The sequence below is a fragment of the Mastigoproctus giganteus genome, chromosome 4, assembly GCF_048544385.1.
Source record: "Mastigoproctus giganteus isolate SK-2022 chromosome 4, ASM4854438v1, whole genome shotgun sequence".
Classification (NCBI taxonomy): domain Eukaryota; kingdom Metazoa; phylum Arthropoda; class Arachnida; order Uropygi; family Thelyphonidae; genus Mastigoproctus; species Mastigoproctus giganteus.
In genome coordinates, this window is record NC_143578.1 from 218,579,021 (window position 1) to 218,601,033 (window position 22,013).

General features: G+C 36.6%; 1 protein-coding gene across 1 annotated transcript in view; it reads right to left on the reverse strand.

Moving 5' to 3' along the window:
• The window catches only part of LOC150087411 (xaa-Pro aminopeptidase 1-like), a 532,432-nt gene that overhangs the window by 219,979 nt on the left and 290,440 nt on the right, over positions 1-22,013 (reverse strand). The window contains exons 12-13 of the mRNA XM_090372051.1: positions 14,216-14,366; positions 2,610-2,654 (exon numbers count right to left, since the gene is read on the reverse strand). Of these exons, the coding sequence (XP_090228177.1) occupies positions 2,610-2,654; positions 14,216-14,366 (196 nt within the window). The remainder of the gene's footprint in view (positions 1-2,609; positions 2,655-14,215; positions 14,367-22,013) is intronic.

Here is a 22,013-nt window from a genome sequence, read left to right on the forward strand (position 1 = left end):
TTAATGATTTTGTAATAACTGAGAGCAAAGTGGAGGAGAAATTGTTGAAGTTAAACATAAGAAAGGCACCTGGGGTGGATGGGATCTATCCAGTTATATTAAAGGAGGCGGCAAAGCAACTAAGCAAACCCTTAGCCATAATTATGAGAGCATCCTTGGACTCAGGGGAGGTTCCCATGGACAGAAGATGTGCAAATGTATCCCGAATTCACAAAGGGGGATCGAATGGTGACACGAGTAATTACAAACCAGTTAGTTTAACTTCTGTTCGGGTAAAATAATGGAGTCACTGGTTAAAGATGCATTGCAGGATCATCTAGACAAGACTGCAGCAATAATTCAGACACAGCATGGGTTTGTTAAGGGAAAGTCTTGTCTGACAAATTTGATAGGATATTATGATGTGGTTACAAAGGAACTGGATGCAAAAAATAATTTTGATATCATATATTTGGATTTCAGGAAAGCTTTCGACACTGTTGTGCATGGAAGACTATTGTACAAACTGGAGCAGAATGGTATTAAGGGTAAGTTTCTACAATGGATAAAAAGATGGTTGAGTGGGAGAAGACAGAGGGTGGTAATTAATGGGTGGACTAATGTTATTAGTCGAGTCCCACAGGGTTCGATGTTGGGTCCTCTGTTGTTTTGTATATTTATCAATGATATTGATGAAGGTATATCAGGCTTAGTGTCGAGGTTTGCAGATGATACAAAGGTTGGCAGGTTGTTAATGACAGTAATGGCAGTGTGCTACTGCCATTAACTAATAATTTAGTTAACTGTCATTAACTAATAAAGTAGATAATTTGGGCAGATGGGCTAAGAAGTGGCAACTGAAGTTTAACTTTGACAAATGCAAAGTACTGCATATGGGTAGAAGTAACCCCAGAGAAATGTACCACCTGTGTAGTACTACACTTAAGGTGGTAGAAAATGAAAAAGACCTGGGAGTAATTGTGCAGTCAGATATGAAGTTTTCTGAGCAATGCAGACAGGCTGCCAGGGCAGATCATGGGGTTTTGTCGATGATATACAGGGTGATTCACTACCAGTGCGACAAACTTGCAGGAGGTGCAGGGGGCTCAAAGACGTATCGGAATCACATAGCATTGCAGGGTCCGAAATGCCTTTGTCATGCGGTAGAGGAAGTTGAACGGGAGGTCACGTGATCCCGCTGGAAGTCAGCATTTGTGAACCGGTTCCCGAGGCAGTAGGATGGACGAGTATTCAAACGTTGAACTTGCTGACATGCACCTCGCGTATGGAGCTGCGGACTGTAATGGGCGCACCGCTCTCCGCTTGTACCAGTAACATTTCCCGCACAGGCGTGCTCCTCATCGTACGATTTTCGCACGTGTGCACAAAAGGTTACATGAGACTGGTTGTTTCACAAGAGGTACCATGAATCGAGAGCGAATGACAAGGATGCCAGACAATGAGGAGAATGTCCTATGTCTTGCAGAAGGCAATCCGAGAACGAGTACTCGAGCGATAGGCCAACGATTGGGTATTTCCCAATTCACTGTATGGAGGATACTGTCAACAAACCAAATGAGTTCATACCATCTGCAACGTGTCCAATCATTGGAGCCTGCGGATTATCCACTCCGGAGGACTTTTGCTACTTGGTTTCTTCAACAGAAACAGTTCGCAAATGCTGACTTCCAGCGGGATCGCTGTTCACGCAACCTCCCGTTCAACTTCCTCTACCGCATGACAAAGGCATTTTGGACCCTGCAATGCTATGTGATTCCGATTCGTCTTTGTGCCCCCTACACCTGCTGCAAGTTTGTCACACTGGTAGTGAATCACCCTGTATAGGAATTTTGCTAGCAGGGAAAAGGAGGTGATTGTCCATTTGTATAAGGCAATGGTCAGGCCATGCCTTGAGTACTGTGTACAGGTTTGGAGGCCTCATTTTAGGAAGGATGTAGATTTGCTTGAGTGTGTACAGAAAAGGGCAACAAGATTGGTGAGGGGAATGAAGGGATCCTCTTACCAAGAGAGGCTTAAGTTGTGCAATTTGCAGTGGCTGGAGACTAGGCACCTGCATGGTGATCTGATTGAGGTGTATAAGGCCTTGAATGGGTTGAGCACACTGAATTCTGATGGGATCCTTCCACTTGTTCAGATTATGTACCTAAGGGGGCATAAATTCAAATTAAGAAAAGATAGATGTAGAATAGATGTGCGGAAATTTGCCTTTAGCCAGCGGGTGGTTAATTGCTGGAACATACTGCCATCTATCGTTGTGGAAGTTGATAGTTTAAATAAATTTAAGGAGGAACTGGACAGGCATTTGGAGGGAATGGTGTAATTTTTTTTTTTTTTTTTTTTTTTTTTTTGGCTGATGCTGCATAAGCTCATACACTTGCTTTCTTGCATCACATGCCACTACTACTACTATAATGATAATAACAATAAAAGCTACAACCCTGTTTTGCAGTAATTTTTTTCATGAAAACAAAAATAATAATAAAAACTTAATACGGACAGATTTAAAATAAAAAATACTTTTATAAATATTAGTACTACAATAAGACATATTTTATAGTCATAACTTTTTATTCCAAATTCTATCCATGTCAAAATAATTTATTACTTACTTCAGGAATTAAGTTAACTAGAGCGTAACTACATTTATTGCTGATCTGAAAAGACATACAAAGTGTACATTAATTCATATGAAAAAATGGAATATTAATAACAAATATGTGAAATATGATACCACTAAATTTTCTGTACATTCTCACAAAATAATTAATTTGTTCAATCAAATATTTGTAAAATTTATTGGTTTATAAAAATCTGAAAGTTTTAATAATTTATACAAATATAATTTTATCAGTGTAAGACACTACTTGTGGTACTTTTTCATTAAATAATGAAATGGATTTCCAAGAATACAAGATGAATGCTCCATAGCAATGACAGACTACTGAGCAAGTTACAGAACTCTTTTTCTCTCTAAGTGGCTCTATTCATACTGCCTAGTATGCCAATGTCCAGTGTTTTTCATTTGTTACCTGCTCATAAACATCAAAACCTGTTAATGTGTTTAGCAACGCAGCTAAGAAGCACCTATATTATATTTCAGTGCCCATGGATATGCCAACCCAACAAACTTCAGAACTTTAACTTTGATGTGTTTATAAAATGTCTGAATCAGCAAATTTTGTATTTTTGTAATAATCTTCATTCGGTTCTGTGAAAATATTAAACTGCCTAAATTGTAAAGCTGACTTCCTCTGAGCTGAATTTTGAAGATCTTGCATAATCATATTTTCCTTTTTTTTTATAGCACACTACTGTGTGCAGCCTTCTTAATATCTCCATTTCATGTTTTATTATTTACTAATTATGTTTCCTTTATGTAATAATTACCCATTTTATTTATGTAGTCATGTACAATATTCCAAGTTTATAAGTAGAAAGGACTGACTGGCCCTGTTGTACTTGCAATATATTTTAATATGGCATGCACCAAAGATTATTTTTTTCATTTATAAAATCAAATATAAATCAATAATTTTTAATCAAAATCAGAAAATCCTAAATCATGACTGCAAATTTTTTGTACTATTTACACAAAATAAAAAAATCAATATCATTCCAACACATCATTAACCTTGTAAATGGAAATATATTCATATTTAATTTTTCAGGTTGAAATTTTTCACATGATTTTCTCCTATAAATGATTTTGCACATGATTTTCTCCCACTTTCAGTGATTAAGAAAATGAAACCAAAATGTACTTCCATCATGTACTTTTTTATTATTATTTTTTTTCTAATAAATCACATTTATAATTTTGAAGAAGTCAGGACCGGTATCACAAAAAGCAAAATGGAGGAGAAATTGTTGAAGTTAAACATAAGAACGGCACCTAGGGCGGATGGAATCTATCCAGTTATATTAAGGAGGTGGCAAAGGAATTAAGTAAACCCTTAGCCATAATTATGAGAGCATCCTTGGACTCAGGGAAAGTCCCCACAGACTGGAGATGTATAAATATATCCCCAATTCACAAAGGGGAGGGGATCTAAGGGTGATATGGGCAATTATAGACCAGTTAGTTTAACTTCTGTTCCCGAGAAAATAATGGAGTCACTCGCTAAACATGCATTGCATGATCATCCAGACAAGACTCCAGTAATAAATCATACACTGCATGGGTTTGTTAAAGGAAAGTCTTGTCTGACAAATTTGATTGGATACTATGATGTGGTTACAAAGGAACTGGATGCAAAAAATAATTTTGATATCATATACTTCATAGGTTCCCAAAGTGGGCGGAACTGCCCCCCAATGGGCGCTGAAGCCTTCTAGGGGGCAACAGTGGGTTCAGAAGCAATTGGGGGGCATTCAGGCGGTCTAGGGGTCGGTGGCTCCTTATCCGTATTTTTATCTCCTCGGGGTCCAGTGGACCCAGTTCAAAGGTCAACTAATAAATTCTATAATTTTTACTCTATGGACACAGCTGAAATTCGCTATAGGTGAAGCCAGAACTGTTTTCTTCGATTTTCCCACTTCAATTTTCAAAACCTTCTATTGAATTTCACGCAAATGACAAAAATGTGACATCAAGTGTGTTTTTTTAGGTCTTTTTCTGTTATTTTTCTAAACCCACCCTAATTAGCCTAGAGCCTTTGAAACGCGACAACACGAGCTACTGTGAGTTGACATAAGAAGCAATAAAGCGAAACAGTAGCAACAACTGTTTTTGAAAAGCGTACATTTTTGCTGTTTAGGAATAAGTTTCATTACAATCATCAGTCGAAAGTGTGATAGATAAGTGAAGTCATACAAAGTGTAAATTAAATCTTTTATTTTGTGAATATTGTTGCAAATTTTATTACTTCATTATGTCTGAATCTAAGAAGAAATGTCGACAGTACAGTATTGAGTATTTGAAATACGGCTTTATTCAGAATCCTACGAACTAATTATTACCTATGTGCTTGATTTGCCAAAAAGTATTTTCAAATGAAGCCTTCTAAGGCTACAAAAGCATTTGACTAAAATGCATGCTGACGAAAAGGATAAAGATTTGTCCAATTTTCAAGCACTAGAAGCAAGAAAAATATTTTAAACGTTCAACTATCAAAACTTTTTGCGTCGTCCACTAAACAAGATAATGACGGATTACAAGCTTCTTATAATATTTCATTATTAATTGCAAAAGCGGAAAAACCACACACAATTGGTGAGGATTTAATCTTGCTGGCAGTAAAAGAAGTAATAAACACTGTGCTTCATAAGCCAGCATCAGATATCATCAGGAAAATTCCTTTGAGAAATAATTCAGTGCAAAGAAGAATCGATGAAATGGCTGAAGACGTTGAAAAATCATTGTTTATTTGAAGACATGCCAATTTTCCATTCAACTCGATGAATCAACTCTACCAAATAATTAAGCACTACTCTTACCATATGTACGATTCATAAAAGAAGAAAACGTTTGTCAAGAATTATTATTTGCTAAAAATTTGGAAGCGGATACAAAAGGAGAATCTGTATTTAATATCATGAATAAGTTTTTTTCAAGAGAAAGACATTCCTATTCGTAATATTTTGTCTGCTGCTACTGATGGTGCTCCAGCAATGACAGGGCACCACAAGGGTTTCATAGTGCATTTGAAACAAGCAGTACCAAATGTACTCGCTATGCATTGTGTTCTTCATCGTCAACATTTGGTTGAGAAGAATTTAAGTGAATGCCTGCATAAGCGCACCATTACGTTATTAGAGCAGTCAACAAGATTAGAAGAAATTCATTGAGTGACAGATTGTTTAGCCAACTTTGTAGTGAAAACGATGAAGATTTCAATCGTTTGCTGCTTCACACAGAAGTTCATTGACTTTCAAAAGGTATTTGTCTGAATCAATTTTACAATTTGTTTGATTCAGTACTAGAGTTCCTAGAATACAGAGACGACGGATTGCGGGCCAACCTGATTACATCCAAAAATGACATCGCTTATTTGACAGGCACCTAAGTAGCCGGGTGGGCAGGAGCAGCAGTGCATAGCACACGCTTCTTGATTAGACTGGGGTTTGAGCCCGTGACCACCAAATACGGAGAATGCGGAAAGGTCAGGGAATGACCACCGCATATCCCGGAGCAATATGGCCTTAGTTGCTAATGCTCCTAAAAACCAAACAACACACAAGCTTATTTCACAGACCTCTATAAAATATTTAATGAAGTCAATTTACAATTACAAGGTGATGACTGGAATTTAATTAAAACAAAAAACGTTAGTGCCACTTTTGTGGGGAAACTTCTGTTCAAGCGGAATCTAGGACGAGGGGAATATAGCCAGTTTTCAAATTTATCAGCAGTGTCTCTCAAAAAGGAAGATTTACTTATATACTGCCAACACTTGGAGGTTCTCCATGCTGATTTTAATGAGCAATTCAAGGATATTCTAAACATGAATATACCAAATTGGGTTCTAGATCCTTTTTCACATGTAAACACAGCAGGATCATCAAATTTAGAAGAGGAACTCATAGAACTCACAACAAATGAAGAACTAAAAATAAAATTCAAAAGTGGATACCAAGAGTTCTGGCTTCAGAAATCAATACCGACACTGTACCCTGGATTATGGGAAATAGTGCAGAAATTTTTAATTGCATTCCCATCTTCTTATTTGGCTGAGCATGGGTTTAGTGCTGTAGCGAATTTACTATCTAAGAAAAGGAACTGATTTCATATAACTGAGCGTGACGATTTACGACTGTTTTTAATGAAAATTGAACCCGACATTAACAGACTTTTAAAAATGCATCAGGCTTATCCTTCACATTAATATGTTATTTTTTCTTTATATTTTTTCTTTGTAAGTTCGAAATAAACAATTTTCTAATACATTTGATGGTGTTTTAATTATTACAATAAGATTCTTACTAATGTAATACAATCTCCTAATATGTATTCCGAATTTTCATATTTAAACCATTGTATGAAACTGTGAATAATGTTATTCGAGCATACACTTTACAATCTTTACATATGGGCTGTTTCATCAAAATCGGAATAGCAATAACTGTGTTCAAGATGTGTTCAATAACTGTGTTGGCAGTGTGTTACTGCAACAGGATCTAGAAAATTTGGGCAGATGCAGATGGGCTCAGAAGTGGCAACTGAAGTTTGACATTGACAAATGCAAAATACTGAATATAGGTAGACGTAATCCCAGAGAAACATACCTACTGTGTGTGTACTACACTTAGGAGGTTGAAAATTAAAAAGATCTAGGAGTAATTGTGCAGTTAGATATGAAGTTTTCTGAGCAATGCAGACAGTCTAGGTGGTAGATGACTCTTCAACCGATGAAATACCACCACTTTGCTTATTGGAGGCTTGAAGTGGTGGAACCCTTGTTTAGCTAAGTTCCGGTCAACCCTTCCCTATCTCTTCCATCATGCAGTATGATTGATGACTTTTGAGGTTATGATCAACGTCGTGGTGACTGGAGGGAGTTCGAGTAGTGTGTATGCGGGGAGCATTGTCGAGGCCACGTTATATCAAGGATCTGGGTATATTCTTACCACGTGTATGCCATATCCAAAAATTTCATTACATCATACAGTATGTCCCACCCACTTTTTCTTACTATTGAATACACCATGAATTGCCAAACTAATAGAGCAAGCTTATCTGCGAAAAGATCTAAACCTCCCAAGCACTTCCTAATTCATTTCACAAATATACGTGGTCTCAATTCTAATCTAAACGATGTCCATTTCCACTTGCAGTCTGCCAAACCCCATGTACTTTTTCTGACAGAATCTCGGTTATCGGTTGATTCAAATACTGCTCATATCAGATGCCCAAATTATTCGCTGTACGATTCCTTTCGTCTCAAAGGTGATACTTGTGCATATGTCCGTTCTGATATTCCCTGTCAGAGACTTGGCAATTTGGAATCTCCTCTCTTTGATCTTCATTGGCTTAAAATCTCTCTACCTCATTGTGACAGATTCATCTGTTGTCTCTACCATCCTCCCAACTCCACTAATCACTTGGAGCTCTTTGACTTCCTCTCTTTGCAACTTGACTTTCTCCAGTCCAACTTTCCTAAAAGTGAGGTAATTTTCCTTATTTTCCTGGTCGAGATGCTACGGCTTTTGCAATTATTAATGACCTAGCACAGATTGTTCATTTACCTACAAGAATACTGGATACGCTTGATCTTTTTCTCACAAATAACCCTTCTAAGTACACGGTCGAAGTGAGAGGTCCTTTAGACACTTCAGATCACAACTTGGTGATTGTCTCTTCTCCAATGGAACCTTTATCTCATGGCTATTCCCAACCTTGTGTTGTTTGGCATTACAAGAATGCAAAATGGGATGACCTGGGAGACTTCTTTTCTTCAGTCGGATTACTGTTTCAAAACTTCTGATGTCAACGTTTGCTCAGATTGTGTCAGTGAAATTATTCTTGCAGGAATGGAATCCTTTATCCCACACTCCACTTTAAAATCTCGACCTTTATCTAAACCTTGGTATTCCAATAAATGTGCTAAGGCTGTCCAAGAGAAGAATGTTGCATATCGTAATTGGCTTGTTTCTAATTCTTCAGTTTCATTTTCTGCCTACCAAAGCTCGCAACAATTGTAAAGCAGTTATTAATTAGTCCAAACTAGAGTTTGAACAGGCTAAGAGCAGAAAACTTGCTTCTTGCCCTAATGGTAGCCGAGCATTCTGGTCTCTTGCCAAAGCTATTGGCCACAACTTTTGCCCATCTCTGCTCCCACCTCTGTCCAAATCAGATGATTCTGTTGTCACTTCAGCCAAGGATAAAGCTGACCAGCTAGCATCCCATTTTTCTTCCAGCTCATGTATTAATGATCTTGGTAAAACACCTCTCACCATTCCCAACACGCTCCATTCAATGCCTCCTGTGGTCTTCCGTCAAAAGGATATCAGAAGGATTTTGATGAATCTTGATGCTAAGAAAGCTCCAGGTCCTGATGGTATTTCTCCACTTGTTCTCAAAACCTGTGCTCCTGAACTTACTTCTACTCTTTGCTGCCTTTTTTTACTTTCTTATTCCAAAGGTGTTTTTCCTTCTGCTTGGAAATTTGCTCATATCCAGCCAGTTCCTAAGAAGGGTGACAAATCCCTCCCATCCAATTATCGTCCCATTGCAATTACTTCTACTCTTTCTAAAGTAATGGAGAAATCAATTAACCGCCAACTCTTAAATTACCTAGAAACCTTCCGTCTGATCAACGATCGTCAGTATAGATTCCTTCAGTGTCGATCCACTGGTGATATTTTAGGTTATGTTACCCATTTATGGACTAATTCAATGGAAAGGTTCGGTGAAACACAAGTAGTTGCTCTTGACATCTCAAAGGCTTTTGATCGTGTTTGGCATAAAGGTCTTTTAAACAAGCTTCCATATTATTGTTTGCCAACTGTTTTCAGTAATTGGTTATCCAGTTTTCTCTCTGATTGCTCACTGAAGGTGATGGTAGATGGCTCTCTGTCTTCTAACTTCTCCACTAATGCCGGTGTCCTCCAAGGTTCAGTTCTTTCCCCCACTCTTTTCTTCTTGTATATCAATGACCTTCTTCCATTGACTGGAAATCCTATCCATAGTTTTGCCGATGATAGCACATTGCATTCCACTTTCCATTTTGAGAAACCTTGCCCTGCTCAATCAGCTTTAACTTCTTGAAAATCTGCTAACAATTCCTTAAATGCCGATCTTCAGGTAATTCTCCTGTGGGGGAAAGACAACTTAGTTGATTTCAACCCTTCTAAAACTCAGTCTTGTCTTATATCACACAAAAAAGGATTCTTCTGCTCCTATGCTTATCTTTGGTGACACTCCGATTTCTAGGCAAAATGATATATCTCTTTTGGGGATTACCCTGACTTCTAATCTCTCTTGGCACAAGCACATTACAAATATTGCTTCCTCTGCATCTAAAAAACTTGGTTTTCTCTTTCGTCCTCGCCGTCAGTTTTCTTCCAAACAGCTGCTCACTCTGTATAAATCGCAAATCCGCCCTGCCATGGAATATTGTTCCCACATCTGGGGTGGTGCCCCCAAAACCTCTCTCAGGCTTCTTGATTCCATTTAGAAGAAGGCAGTTGGGTAAATTAATGATTCATCTCTAATAGAGTCTCTCCACTCGCTTTCTCATAGACGTACTGTTTCTGCTGCATGTCTCTTCTACAGATACTTCCATGGGCACTGTTCTTCTGAATTGGCTTCTATAATTCCTGCTCTCTCTTTCAAAACAGCCCGAACACATGCCGCCACCAGCCAAAATCCATTTACTATCCAATTTCAAACCCACCCAAAAATCAACTTTTCATCTTCTTCATTTATTCATTCAACTGCCGTTTTCTGGAACAACCTTCCTTCATATGTATTTCCTGAAAATTACAATCTACAGAAGTTCAAGTCCAATGTCAACAAATATCTTCTTTCATCTTCTGAACCTCCAACCCAAGCATGGTACTAAGTACTATAGGTTCTCATACTTCTCGTGTTTGGGGTTCGCATAAAAAAAAAAAAAAAAAAAAAGTCATGACAGAGCAGGTCAAAATTCCTGTATGTCAATGACATACAGGAATTTTGATAGTAGGGAAAAGTTGGTGATTATCCCTTTGTATAAGGCAATGATCAGGCCATGCCTTGAGTACTGCATACAGATCTGGAGGCCTCATTTTAGGAAAGATGTTGAGTTGCTTGCGCATGTACAAAGAGTGACAACAAGATTGATGAGGAGAATGAAGGGGTGCTCTTACCAAGAAAGGCTTAAGTTCTGCAAATTTCAGCGACTGGAGACTAGGTACCTGCGAGGCGATCTGACTGAAGTGTATAAGGGCTTGAATGGATTGAGCATGCTGAATTAGCATTAGCATTAGTAGAGGCATATGATGCAAGAAAGCAAGCTTATTCAGCATCAGCCAAAAAAAAAAAAAAAAAAAAAAAACCACTCCCATTTCATCCCTCCGTTCGTTCGAAACACCTGTCCAGTTGAGCTTTAAATTTGTTTAGGCTATCAACTTCAACAACAAGTGATGGAAATCGGTTCCACCAACCAACCACCCGCTGGCCAAAGGCAAATTTCCGCACATCTATCCGACATCCGTCCTTCCTCAATTTGAATTTATGCCCTCTGAGGTGATTATTCTGAGCAAGATGAAGAATCCCATTGGCATTGAGCATGCTCAAACCATTCAAAGCCTTATACACCTCTATCAGATCACCTCGCCGGTGCCTAGTCTCCAGACTCTGTAATTTGCAAAACTTAAGCCTTTCTTCGTAAGAGCAACCCTTTGTTCCATTCACTAATCTTGTTGCCCTTCTCTGTACCCGTTCCAGCAGCTCTACATCCTTCTTGAAATGAGGCCTCCAGACCTGTATACAGTACTCAAGATGTGGCCTAACCATTGCCTTATACAAGGGAATAATCACCTCCTTATCCCTGCTAGAAAAATTCCTGTATATCATTGACAAGACACCATGAACTACTCTTGCAGCTCGTCTGCACTGCTCAGAGAACTTCATATCTGCCTGCACAATTACCCCCAGGTCCTTTTCATTCTCCACCACTGTCAGTGTAGTACCGCAGAGTTGATACGTTGCTCTGGGGTTACTGTTTCCCATATGTAGTACTTTACATTTGTCAATGTTAAACTTCATTTGCCACCTCTCAGCCCATTTGTTCAACCTTTCCAGATCCTGTTGCAGCAGCATAGCGTCAGTAATGTCCTTAACAACCCTGCCAACCTTTGTATCATCTGCAAACTTGGACATTAAACTTGATATCCCATCATCAATATCATTCATAAACACCGAAAACAACAACGGACCCAACACTGAACCCTGAGGAACTCCACTAATAACATTAGTCCACATTGAGCAGTGTCCATTGATTACCACTCTCTGTCTTCTGCCACTCAACCATCCCCTTATCCATAGCAGCAATTTGCCTCCAATGCCACACTGTTCCAATTTGTGCAGCAGTCTTCCATGTGCAACAGTATCAAAAGCCTTTCTAAGATCCAAATATATAATATCAAAGTTATTCCCTGCATCCAGTTCTTTTGTGACTACATCATAGTATCCAATCAAATTGGTCAGGCAAGACCTGCCCTTAACAAAACCGTGCTGCGTCTGAGCTATAACTGAATTCTTGTCTTGATGATCCTGCAGTGCTTCTTTAACCAGTGCCTCCATTAATTTACCTGGAACAGAAGTTAAACTAACAGGTCTATAATTACTTGTGTCAGCCTTTGATCCTCCTTTGTGAATTGGGGTTACATTTGCACTGATGGGATTCTTCCACTTGCTTAGGTTGCAAACCTGAGGTGGCATAAATTCAAACTGAGGACAGACAGTTACAGAACAGATGTGCAGAAATTTGCCTTTAGCCAGCAGGTGGTTAATTTCTGGAAAAAACTTCCATCTGTCGTGGAAGGTGATTGCTTACATAAATTCAAGGAGGAAATGGATGTGTGAAATTGGGTTTTTTTTTTTTTTTTTTTTTTTGCTGATGCTACATAAGTTCATACACTTGCTTTCTTGCATCACATGCCTCCATTACTACTACTACTATTATGACCTCAATATAACATGCCACTTCATACTGTGGTTTCAGATATACTGTGGGTATGATCATCTTCCCCAAAACAACTTATGAAAAAAAGTAGTGTATTCAATGAACTAGTAATTTCATACTGGAGTCTGGGAAAAAGTGAATAGTGTATATAATCATATCTACTGTACATCCATTACCATATTTCCAAGAGGGAAAATTAGCTAAAAATTGGCTGTATATTTAATGAGATATATTCAGCATTGGAGGAGTGTCTCCAATGCTGAAGCTATCTTGGAGGAGTGTCTGAAACCCGTTATTAGGGATCACCTCACAGACATCCAAAACTGCATTTTTCAACAGGACTCAGCACCTTGCCACACAGCAAAATTGGTAAGTTTTATGCTATTTAGATTTAATGATGAGTTTGTCTTCTTGTCTCACAAGGCTTAAAACATACTTACACCAATGTTTTCCCTCGTTTTTCTCCCTTAAGTGCAGTTATACCTCAGAAATGCTGGCATACAGTGTTGGACTGGCCAGGCAACAGTTAAGATTTGAACCCTATTGAAAATTGCTGGTACATAATGTCGTGTAAAATTGCTCAGAAGAAGACAACAAGTAAGATTCAACTGCAGGAGAGCTTTTTTTTTTTTTTTTTAGGAGCATTAGCAACTAAGGCCATATTGCTCCGGGTATATGCGGTGGTCATTCCCTGACCTTTCTACATCTTCCGTATTTGGTGGTCACGGGCTCAAACTCAGTCTAATCAAGAAGCGTGTGCTACGCACTGCCGCTCCTGCCCATCTGGCTACGGAGGCGCCCGCAGGAGAGCATTGTAAGGGTGTGGTAACACAAAATTGGGAAACTGTATATCCAGAAGTTGATTAACTCTATGCCAGATTTTTGCAAGGCTGTAATTGCACCTCAAGGAGGAACAATGAAATATTGAGGACTTATTTTGCTGCTTTACAGTACATAATATTATTACGTTAACTTATCATTTCATAACAACCAAACATGCAATAAAATGTATGTTTGGTTGTTATGATTTCTTGGATGATTTTTCATATTTCCATTAATTATCCATTAATTACTTTACTATTAGGCTATACCTATTAGGTTAATATAACAGTCCCTATACACTAACTAATATAAAAATTATTACCACCCTAATGATATAGCTTAATTACAGAATTATATTTCACATTAGCAACATTTTTTTTCATACTCAAAGCTATTAAATTATGGTTTTATTATTAGGCTTACATAACACTGGTATAAGAAATACACGGAAACAGACAGCAATATGCTAATTACTTTATGTACTTACTTATTTGATGGGTGCTGACCACAGACAATATACCCATCAATGCATAAAGCAGGCAATTAATTCTCATTTATAAACATTTTAATATTTAATACATGTTGATTTCCATGCTGCTTGTTGTCTCATATTTCAGTGTTATACTGTAGAATTAACTTGTATACTCTTCTGATTTACAAAAGATAAATATTAGATTTCAAACATATTTTCTCATTCTAATAATATTACATATATATATAAAGAATTTTTTCTGTGTATATTAATTATTACTGTAAATAAACTTTTACACAAAGTAAAAACTTACCCAAACTTTACCATTTTTCTGATTTATTAGCCATGATATAAAATCCTTTATAAGTCTATATGGTCGAATTTCTACCTTTAATTTTTCTGAAGAATCTTCTTGTAGTTGCCGTTTTATAGAATGTGTCAGCTTGTTTTCATCTATAAATAAACTATAAACAGCATTTGAAAATTATAAACATGATAAATCAAAGAACAAAGAATTTAGAACAAAGCAATTCATACTAAATGATTGAAACTAAAACAGAATACAAACTAAAGAAAAATTACTTTTAATATTGTCTAGAATAGGGGTGGCAAAACTATGGCATGCATACAAATTTTTTGGGAATGTGGAATTCAGAGCATCCCAAAAAATTGAGTCAACTATTGAGCAGTTTTCTTCAAGATTTGTCAAGTTCAGAGAATTGGAAGAAACTACAAAATTCATTAAGTTTGCAGACAGTGTAAAACTAGTCGAACTGAACCTGAAAATGTCGCAGTGGATCAACCTGGATGATTTTGAGATGCAATTGATTGATTTTCAGCGCAGCTCCATTTGAAGGCGAAAATTTATCGATTTCCCAACTGAGGAAAGACAGATGTAGGATAGATGTGTGGAAATTTGCCTTTAGCCAGCAGGTAGTTGGTTGATGGAACAGACTTCCATCCCTTGTTGTGGAAGTTGATAGCCTAAATAAATTTAAGGCTCAGCTGGACAGGTATTTCGAACGAACGGAGGGGTGAAATGGGAGTGGATTTTTTTTTTTTTTTTGGCTGATGCTACATAAGCTTGCTTTCTTGCATCATATGCCTCTACTAATGCTAATGATTTAGAAAATACTGAAAGGGAATGATTAGTGATGGCATTGGCTGTTGTTGCTATTTGGTTTTTAGGAACATTAGCAACTAAGGCCATATTGCTCCGGGGATATGCGGTGGTCATTCCCTGACCTTTCTGCATCCTCCGTATTTGGTGGTCACGGGCTCGAACCCTATTCTAATCAAGAAGCGTGTGCTACGCACTGCTGCTCGTGCCCACCTGGCTACGGAGGCACCAACGATGGCATTGGCAAAGAAAACTGCAGAAAATGAGGTATTAAAAGTTCCTAAACCTTTTCTGTTTAAAAAATCTGACAACAACATTACTAACAATTTTCTCATCAACATATTCTTGTGAGTCATTGTTCTCAGTGATGACCTTTGTTAAGTCTGGTCATAGGAGTAGTCGTTCAGATGAAGCTAGTGCTGCATGCATAACTCTAAAAGTTATAAAGTATAAGCCTGATGTAAAGTATCTGTCATCAATGGTGCAGCGACAGAAGTCTCACTGTTGTTTCATATTTAAAATATAAGAGATGTTTATCATTTTATATTAAATTTGTTCTGTAAGCTAAAAGTTACATTTCTGTTATGAAGGATTTTATTTTAATACGTTTATTAAAGTATCTTTGAAATAATGTCTTTTATTTCATTCTTTTTTTGGTTAAGCTTTTGTCAAACACGCTTTTCGTGTATGAGAAAAATAACAATACTGTACTTTGGAAAATTCCGAGTGGCATGCGAGGGTATTTTTTTTTAAAAGATTTAGCCAATTTAGGCATGCACCCTTAAAAAGGTTCACCACCTCTGGTCTAGAAGTTTTTTTTTAACTCATGTTTACTAATTTTGATCTACTTTTTTCCCTTTAACTGATGGCATAAACTACAGGACATATATTTTTAAATTAAGAAAGGAGAGATGTAAATTTTATATAAGAAAATTATCATTTAGCCACAGAGTTATTAATTGTTGGAAAAAACTACCATCTAATCTAGTAGAATTAGATGGCTTATGCAAATTTGAGGAAAGGGTTGCGAGAGATATCTCACTGAAACCAGATAAGTTTTTTAAGGCTGATACTGAACACGCCTTGAAAAAGATAACTTGGTTTCATCCAGTTAACAAGATAACTTCAGACTTCAAAAACAAACAAATACTGAATAACCTTGCAGAGCAATTTTCTCTACCAGGTTTCTGAGAATTTTTATCATGATTCATGAATGACTGAAATTAAAACAAAATAATGGATTCCCTGAAAGAAGCACTGATCAACAGGTTTCATCATTATAAAAACAAAGCTTCTTTCATGAAAAAGGAATAGAGACAGGGTTTTTTGTTTGTTTTTTTGCACACCATAACAGATTTCTATAGAGCAGAAATCAATTCATGACTGACCTCAGGTGACATATGTGCAGAGAATTACTCTGTTTCATAAGAAACAATTTTAATAACAATTCGGAAACTTTACAAGGTATGATGTAAAGGAAATTAAAAATAGCTACACTATGTGATAGAGCTTTTAAATGTTTATTGAAGTGAAACATATCAGTTTACACTTAACAGTTTGGCAACATTTTGAGGTTCAGCTGAACCCAGTCATCAGGCTTGGATTCGAGAGAGAGAGAGAGAGCTTAAAGTACACTGCTAGACTGGGATTGAAATTTCACCAAAGCAAATGTAAAGGTAAACCATATATCATTCCCCTCCTTACCTTTTCACACAATTTACAAGGTATCGTAGATTAACTTCAATCTCCTTTTTCAGTGGTGATTATTTAGCTAAGGCATCATTAATACTGTGCAGATGCCACAACAACAACAACAACAGTAAATTTTAACAGGATTAATTTAAATGTACATAAACTAAATACCATGTACTGATGACCAAGATAAAGAGCTACTGTAATCATGGAATCTAGAAGAAATTCTTTCCAGATCATATAGATTTAGATTAATTACTTAAAATTTGCAAGTGTTAAAACCCTTCTAGCATTAATGTCTCAATTAAATTTACACCACTAACATAATATAGCAACATAGTATAGCAACATCAATCATAATGCACAGTAACTTGTGAAGTTTCAAAATTGTTATCATAGTTTTGTCCAGTCAAGGAATGTGAAGTATGTTTAGACCCTCATTTAATTCCTTTTAATCTTATTAATATTAGTGGTGGCAAAATAACACAAGGAAGCAAAGCTTATATAGAATCAGGTGGGGAGGAGTGGGGGAACTACACTAGTCTCTTACCAAATTATCCCCTTTAACAATGCCAGATAAAAGTTTATTCCCAAAATCAATTATTTTCTGGATGAAAGTATACTTTGATACATATATTCCGTAACATTTCTTTTTTTTTTTAACTGAAATTGTGCCTTGTCTCAGAAATAGTAAGAATACCATCAGCACTTTGTTTACTCAATCCATTTAAAGCCTTAAATACTTAAATCAGGTCTATCTATTGTAGGTGCATAGTTTACAGGCTGCAATCTGCATAAATGATGACTTATTTGGTAAGAGATAAAGGGATGATTGAGCGGGAGAAAATAAAGAGTTGTTATTAATGGGCACAGCTCTTTTTACACTACTGTTATTAGTGGAGTTTCCCAGATTCAGTACTTGGTCCAGTGATGTCTCCTATATTTATTAATGATATTGATGAAAGTATATTAGGCTAAATATCTAAGTTTGCATGTAATACAAAAGTTAGCAGGATGGTTAATGACAGTAACCAAGATATGCTACTGCAACAAGGTCTACAAAAATTAGACAGATGGGCTGAGAAATGACAATTGAGGTTTACCATTATATTAAACTAGAGTTATCCCAGAATGACATATTAAACTTTGCAGTCCCACAGTAAGGAGGATAATCACCTCCTTACCTGGGGGTAAGGAGGTGATTATCCCTTTGTATAAGGCAATGGTCAGGCCACACCTTGAGTACTGTGTACAGGGCTGGAGGCCTCATTTTAGGAAGGATGTAGAGTTGCTAGAACAAGTATAGAGAAACTGTGTCTGGAGACTAGGCACCTGCGAGGTGATTTGACTGAGCTGTATAAGGTCTTGAATGGTTTGAGCAGGCTCAATGCTGATGGGATTCTCCCGCTTACTCAGATTACGAACCTGAGGGGGCATAAATTCAAATTGAGGAAAGACTGTTGTAGAATAGATGTGTGGAAATTTGCCTTCAGCCAGGGGTAGTTGATTGCTAGAACAAATTTCCATCTGTAGTTGTGGAAGTTGATAGCTTAAATAAATTCAAGGAAGAACTGGACAAACTTTTGGAGTGAATGGATGGGGTTTTTTTTGGCTGATGTTGTATAAGCTTGCTTTCTTGCATCGTATGCCTCTACTAATGCTAAGTGTGCAGTCAGACATGAAGTTCTCTGTAAGTGCAGAGGAGCTCAGGACAGCTTATAGGGTTTTCTGAATGATATACAAAAGTTTTGCCAATAGGATAAAGGTGATTATCCTATTATATAAGGCAACATCTTGAGTATACTGTATACAGGTCAGGAAGCCTCATTTTAGGAAGGATCTTGTAATAAGTGCAGGAAGAGCAACAACATTAGCGAGGGGAACAAAAAAATGCTCTTACCAAGAAATACTTCAGTCCTACAAATTGCAGAGTCTGGAGACTAGGCATCTACGAGGACTTCTGATTAAGGTGCCTGGGGCTTTGAATAGGTTGAGTAAGATCAATGTAGTTAGCAACCTTTCTCTTGCTCAGACTACACACACACACACACACACACACACACACACACACACACACACACACACAAGGGAGCATAAATTCAAATTGAGGAAGGATGGCCGCACAATGGATGTGTGAAAGTTTGCCTTCAGTCAGTGGGTAGTCTATTGTTGGAAAAGGCTTCTATCTGGTGTTATAGAAGTGAGTAGTCTGAATAAATTCAAGGAAAAACTAGACAAGGTATTAGAAGGGATGGACAAGTAATGTGGGATTTCTTTTTTTCTTTTTGTTAATGCTTGTATAAGCTTGCCTTCGTGCAAAATTTGCCACTATTATTACTAATACTAAAGAGTACCCTTTTGTGTCCCTGACTAATTATTCTTCACATCCTTCCTAAAATGAGCTTTCCAGATTGCATGCAGTATTGAAAATGTAGCCTAACCATGCCTGATTCAATGGGATAATCACCTGTTTGTCCCTGCTATAAAAACCCTTGCAGGTCATTGATAAACTCCATGAGCTGTCCTAGCAGCATATCTATATTTGCTATATAAAGTACACTATTCATTTCAATACTTAATTTCATAAAATAATGAATGTAATCAATATTATCATAGCAACCAACTTTTGACTTTCAAAATGCTGGAGAATAGACAACTGTCAGACCGAAACAGGAGGTTCTGTAAAGTCAACAATGCACTAAAAATTTAATTTCGCTGAAAAATACAGCATAGGACTGTCTATTGACATAGGACATTAACTTACCTAGGATTTTTTGATCTGAGAATTTCTCTTTGGATTGTCTGTTAGATATCCACAGATTACGACTCCTTTCAACAACAATACCTTTCTTCTTTGAGAAAGATATTGTTTCAGACTTTGAACCTCTTCAAAAATGATGAGTCAAAGTTTTTTTTATAGAAATGGCACTGCTCTATAGACTTTGCTGTCAAGAGCATTTCCAAAGCTTCACTAGAAAGAGAAGAATTGAATTCAGTTTTTTTTTTATTCACCTGGTTAAATAATTTCTCGGCTTTGCTATAAGGAATTATTAAAACATCAAGAATGACTTGGGATAATTTATTATATTTCATGCTTCCTTATGCACTTGTCTTAATTCTTTCATAATAGTGCTCTGGGTGGTCCTCAAACTGAGAGAAATGAACTGCAAAAAATCTATTGCTTCATCTATATCTTTATCAATTGATTGCCAATATGAACATTGCACAGTTCCCACTGATAAAATTCAATTTGAATGTATGCACCATGCAGTCATATGCAATAATAAAGTACTTTTCTCATTAAACAAAAGAACAAAATCTTCTCTTTAAACTCTACATAAACTTGGCAGTAGAAATGCTTATGAAAAAGTCAGATCACATTTGGTTTAGTCTGCAATGGTAATCAACTTCCAAAATAGAAATGGAAGATTTAAAACTTGGTGTAATAAATTTGTAAATAACATTCTTCCACATATCTAGGAGTAATGAGCTTAGTACATGGATGTGAAATATGATGGATTTAAGATATATGCTCAAATTTTCGAACTTGGGATAACATTTAAAACAAACAAGCAAATTGCTTTATTCAAGCCCAAAGAGAAGTACCTGAACAGACTTTCTGCATGAGTGAAGATAGTATGCAAAAATTATCAGCTTGCTTTGACTGTTTAGGTTGCTTTTTCCGGAAGTTTGCAATTCAGAAGTTCTTGCATAATTCATTAATTATATAATATTGGTGTAGATACACCATAGCTAATCCATAAAATAAAACTATGTACATAGTGTAAAGGCATTGTTTTAAATTACATCTCATATTGTGGCTACCTTCACAACGAGATACCAGGTACTGCACTACTTCGAATAAGTAATGCTTCTCTAGTAGAGAAGATTACTGTTACTTATTCTCAGTGAGAACCACCACCCAGATGGCACCATTTGTGAAGGTAGCCACAATATGAGATATAATTTGAAATGATACCTTTACACCATGTATGTAGTATTATTTTATGGGTTAACTATGGCGTATCTACACCGATATTACATAGTTAATTTAAACCCATATGGAATTATGCTTTGTGCATTTAGCCTTTAAATAATTCATTAATTTATCATCTTTTAAAACATTATTGGATTATAAAAATAGATTTGGATATAAATTAGCAACACATGCTAGTGACTGCTTGTTATATGTTTCAATTTGGTAATTCTGAAAAGTGCTCATATTGCTTTTCTCACTATTTTTCTAACCTCTTCTTTAAATAGACTTGTCACCAAAGGCTGATTCTGTTCTACCAGTCTAGTTACACATTTCACCAGATAGCTAGTGACACCATTGGCTTTCTGATGAAGTGAAATGAAAAATGTGTAATGTGTCTAGTGAAATAACACCAGACACATTACACGTATGCTTCAAAATCTCTCTTATTTTAGTGGCAGCATGCATCAATTTAAATTACTTAAATCTTTCCTTTTAGCAGTTTTCTTATAGACGGTGGTAAATGTCCTACAAAATATTCATAAAATTTCACAGGAAGGCCTGCAACTCCCTTTTCAGCACACAAAGTAATAAGATAACAAAGAGAGCATATTACCACCAAGTGCACCAAGGTCACCACAATGGGATAAGCTTGGAATCACTTTGATTACTGCCATCTGTAACAATCAAAAATAGCCTATTTTTCAGAGTGTCACTACCTCCTCTTTTTCTATCTGTACGATTTCATAATGCCTGCTATTCAAGAACTGCAATTTTTTTTTTTTTACACTATATTGAGAAACAAATTTCTGAGCAATGCTCCTGCATGATCAGCACAACTCGGGGAAAGATTATGTTCTATGACAAAAGATGCAAATAAACATTCAGCATGTATGACATAATTGTCACTATGAAATTTAAATCTATTTTTGCATTTATTTCTGTGCCCTGCATGCTGTCCTTATGCTTAATGTCTGATTACATCATGTTTCCTACCACTTTAAATTGAAAAATTACATCTACATACAGTAAACAAGACAATCATGTTACTTTTTTTCGGATTTCACAATACAAGGAAAACCTTTTGTATATGACTTCTGAAATTTTACATAGTATATTTCTTTAGCATCTTAATGAAAGACATTGTTAATTAACTTCTTATCACACAAGTATACGATGAAATAATCATAGATTACAGAACAGCACTACTGTCTCACATTTCTAGTTTGTAATGTAGACTAGCACATTTATCTGCTGCTTTGTTAATGAAAATACGCAGAAATTGGAAAAATATTTTTAAAAATTTCAATTTTAACAACTATA